The sequence below is a fragment of the Otolemur garnettii genome, unplaced genomic scaffold, assembly GCF_000181295.1.
Source record: "Otolemur garnettii isolate 467f Iridium unplaced genomic scaffold, OtoGar3 scaffold00052, whole genome shotgun sequence".
Lineage (NCBI taxonomy): Eukaryota > Metazoa > Chordata > Mammalia > Primates > Galagidae > Otolemur > Otolemur garnettii.
In genome coordinates this window covers 7370882-7375503 of record NW_003852447.1, presented here as the reverse complement: position 1 = coordinate 7375503, position 4622 = coordinate 7370882, and the positions used below count along the sequence as shown (strand labels likewise).

The 4622-nt window shown below is 37.4% G+C and overlaps 1 protein-coding gene across 5 annotated transcripts in view; it reads right to left on the bottom strand.

Moving 5' to 3' along the window:
- STRN3 (striatin 3) overlaps positions 1 to 4622 on the bottom strand; it is a 114000-nt gene that overhangs the window by 8413 nt on the left and 100965 nt on the right. For all 5 annotated transcript variants that reach the window (XM_023514400.1, XM_023514402.1, XM_023514401.1 and 2 more), the window contains one exon: positions 3212 to 3319. In XM_023514400.1, coding sequence (XP_023370168.1) covers positions 3212 to 3319 — 108 coding nt within the window. The remainder of the gene's footprint in view (positions 1 to 3211; positions 3320 to 4622) is intronic.

Genomic DNA, 4622 nt, shown 5'->3' with positions numbered 1-4622 from the left:
CTTGGGCATCAGCAAAAATCACAATAGAGAACAAATGGTTAGAAATATTTCATCATTTTGAAACAAACCATGTTTTAGTGCAATAATGCACTAAAAATTGTGGGATACGCGCTGTCCTTACCAGGAACTAATGCTGCGACTGAACGCATTTTTTCTATGGTAAATAAAGTGTGGACATCAGAAAAATCACAATTAAGTGTTGAGACTTTGAAAGCCATTTTATGTGTGAAATATAATTTAACAAATTCTTGTGAAAAATTTCATGACCTTTTAAATAATGACAGCAATCTACTAAAACAAAATTCACTCAAATGAGAAATATGCCAAAGAATAAAATAATACTATACACAATTGTTTTTATTTTTTTGGCCAGGGCTGGGTTTGAACCTGCTACCTTCAGCATATGGGGCTGGTGCCCTACTCCTTTGATCCACAGGTGCCACCCTATACATAATTTTTTTTTAATGTATTATATTTGTAAATTGTGCTTACGTTGAAATTAAAAATATATATAATACTATTTTTGCATTCTATGAAAATTTTTGTTGCTCCGTATAGACCTAATTTTTAATTAAGACTCCCCCCCACCCCCCATCAATGGCGTCCTGCTTTACCAATGTTAAAATCTGGTCACCTTACCCTTGGTAGAGTGCTGTGGCATCACAGCTCACAGTAACCTCCAGCTCTTAGCCTTAGGTGATTCTCCTGCCTCAGCCTCCCAAGAAATTGGGATTACAGGCACCCACCACAATGCCTGGCTATTTTTTTGTTGCAGTTTGGCCAGAGCCAGGTTTGAACCTGCCACCCTGGGTATATGGGGCCAGTGACCTGCCCACTGAGCCACAGGCGCCACCCCCTGAGTTACCAATTTTTAAAGAAGGATTTCTTTGAAAATACTGTATCTGAAGACAATTCATACTTTAATGTAACCCAGTAAGGGGTGTGTGTGTGTGTAAGTCAATTTAGAAAGAATTTTTCTCATTCTTTGGCTTCTACAGTTTCAATGATCTTTATGCTAAATGAATCAGACTAAGAACTGATACAATTTTAAAAATCTGAAGAACTATAGGCTCCTTATTTCTATTATTGAGCAAAATTTTACTGACAACTTTCTTGATTTCTGCTAGTAAAATAGTTTTGCAGACTCACCTTTAGCTCCCCCGACCCCACAAAACGGAGTCTTGCTCTGTCACCCCAGACAGAGTAAAGTGGTGTCATCATAGCTCACTGCAACCTCAAATTCCAGGGATCCTCCTGCCTCAGCCTCACATGCCACCAAACCAACAAGTGCATGCCCACACATGGCTGATTTTTGTATTTTTAGTAGAGGCGGGATCATGCTCTTATTCAGGCTAGTCTTGAAATCCTGAGCTCAAGCACTCTACCCACCTCAGCTTCCCAGTATGCTAGGACTATAGGCAAAGCGTGAGCCTCTAAGCCTCACCTTTTGTTTTTAATTCAGTTACTAAAATTCCTCAACCTCTCTTCTTACAAACTTGCATCTTCAACAATTAACAAAAAGAATCTTTTTATTTAGTTTTTTTTTTTTTTTTTTGAAACAGAGTCTCACATTGTCACCCTGAGTAGAGTGCCGTAGCATCATAGCTTGCAGCAACCTCAAACACTTGGGCTCAAGCAATTCTCTTGCCTCAGCCTCCCACGTAGCCAGAACTACAAGTGTCTGCCACAACCCCTGGCTATTTTTTTTAGAGAAAAGGTCTTGCTCTGGCTAAGGTTGGTCTCAAACGGGTGAGCTCAGGTAATCCGCCCACCTCGGCCTCCCAAGTGCTAGGATTACAGGCGTGAGACACCGTGGCCAGCCAAAAGAATCTTTTTAGAAATACAAAGGAAATTACCTCTCTGTTCTCGTTGCAGAGGAAGACATTTAGGCTTCATAAAAATGGTTTAAAGGATTGATTTGATAACATGTTAGGTTGAGAACATCCACATGAATGTGAATCTTATTTCCTGTGCAATAGGTACCTGTGAACAGTTATTCTGTGCCAACTTGTGCTACTGAGTTAAAAGGAATCTGCCTATGAAGACGTTATTTGAACAAAAGTACCTTAATATAAGACTCTAAGAATGAAAACTCACTGCCATATCCTAGATAACCTTCTAAGAGAAACCTTTAATTCTGGTTTGCTCTCTGACTTGATGATTTGTTGCCAAATAATCATGCCGTGGTTAAAATTTAAGTTTCCACTCTAGGAGGCTGAGGCAGGTGGCTCACCTGAGTTCATGAGTTTGAGACCAGCCTGAGCTAGAGCGAGACCCTGTCTCTAAAAATAGCTGGGTGTTCTGGCTAGTGCCTGTAGTCCCAGCTATGTGGGAGGCTAAGGCAAGAGAATAGCTTGAGCCCAAGAGTTTGAGGTTGCTGTGAGGTATGACGCCATGGCACTCTACCCAGGGCAACAAAGTGAGACTCTGTCTCAAAATAAATAAATAAAATGTAAGTCTCCTATTTAGAAGCCCTTCAATGCTTCAATACTCTGACTCAGTTGTCCTCACTAAGGCCCGCGGGCCACATGCGCCCACCCAGGACATTTATCCAGCCGACCAGGTGTTTTTGCCGCCGCTGCCTGTCCTGCTTAGCAGCTGACTCATCCCAGGGCCCACAGTCTGGCCCTCCACAGTCCAGGCCCTCATACAAAGTTTGAGGACCCCTGCCCTGACTGTTCTAGCTTCTCCTTAAAGTAGCCTTTCTAGAGGCCAGACCGTTCCTGAAAGATAGCAAGCAATATTTTATGTAGTATTCTATGTAATGACAGATAGAAGAGAAGGACCCTGAAAAGCAACAACAAAGTAACACTATCTATGGCTACATTAAAATTTGATTTGACTTCAGTAATTGGCATGTTTCCTAACAATAAGAAATACAGGGATGATAACAGAAAACGTAAACTATACTAACATCTGATAATACACTGAGAGGCATTTTTAAGAAAACGTAAAATGCCAAACATCAGAAAGAGACCTCTTCTGTTTTACTTGTAACAGAATATGAAGGAAAAATTCCAAATGAAGGAATTTGTAATAGGCGAGGATAAAACTTAACATACATTGTAAGAATGCTACATTAAGAAAAGCAAAAATCAGAGTTAAAATGGTTTAACTTACCAACTTTATACCCCAAAACTTAACTATATAAAAGAATAGCATTTGATATCAAATTTATAGTATTATTAATATAAGAAGATAATTTGCTTACCCGTCTTATTATCAAAAAATTTGATGTGTCTATCTTCATGAGCAGTTATTGTAACAGGAAGTGTGGGATGACTTACTACTCTATTAATGTGAGTACTGGACTGTAATCCTGAAAAATAAAGACAGACAATACATTAGAATTTGAATTTCAACTAGAAATTGAATGACGATCTTTTTAAAGTCTTGCTAAAACATACGTATCATTTAAAACTATAAGCTTTTGCATAAAACAAAAAGTTTGAGAACCAAAGGCTCTAGGGAAGATCTATTAAAAAAAAAATACTTAGATGTTATCACATCCTATCATATGGAGGGTAGGAGGCTCAAATTTAGAAAAAATTAGAAATGTTTTAAAGCAGACTGTTAATATATGTAGTTTATAGAATTTTAAAGGACTCAAAATAATTATTACTTCAAATAAACAGCTCATTAATTATAACCTTTAAAGAAGGAAAAAAATTCGTAAGTGCTTATTAGATATCTGCAAGAAATAACCCTCTTTCCACCCACACTTAATAAAAATTTTTAAAAAAACGAACTGTAATTAATACTCTTTAGAGATGAGATTTTTCCTTTAATTTTGATTAGAGATGAAGGAAAACAGGGAAAGATGAAAACAAATGGGGAAAAAAATCATCAGCATTAATAGATCAATCTATTGTTCAAACTACTGATCAAAATAGATTAGATCAATCGTTCTTTATGCTATAAAAACTCTCACATACTAAACTTTAACACATATAAATATATTTATTAGTATACAGATACCTAAGAGGAGAGAAAGAAAATAGAGCTGAGGAAACACAAGCAAAGACACTTTGAAACTAAGTTTGGTGGCTGGGCAATGTGGCTCATGCCTGTAATCCTAGAACTTGGGAGGCCAAGGTGGGTAGACTGCCTGAGCTCACAGGTTTGAGACCAGTGTAGGCCAGAGTGAGACCCCGTCTCTAAAAAATAGCTGGGCATTGTGGCAGGTGCCTGTGGTCCCAGCTATTTCGGAAGCTGAGGCAAGAGGATCCCTTGAGTCCAAGAGTTTCAGGTTGCTGTGAGCTAAGATGCTACAGTACTCTACCAAGGGTGACCAAGTGAGATTCTGTCTCAAAAAAAAAAAAAAAATGGCACCATTATATTTTATATTATTACAAGATAATTATTTTTTTTAAAAAATCATTAAAAATCAAAAGTAAAATTAAACTTAACTATATATCCAACTAGTGACATAAACACAAAGAAATAAACTGTTCCCAGTGACATTAAAGCATAGTAATTAGAATTGTATATCCTAGTGGAGTATACCCTTAGTAGAAATCATTATCAGTAATTCAACTCTTGCTGGTGTTTTATTACTGAGATGACTTTGTGTGTACTAAAGGATAAATCAAAGGAGAAACAATGATTTTTTTTTTTTTTTT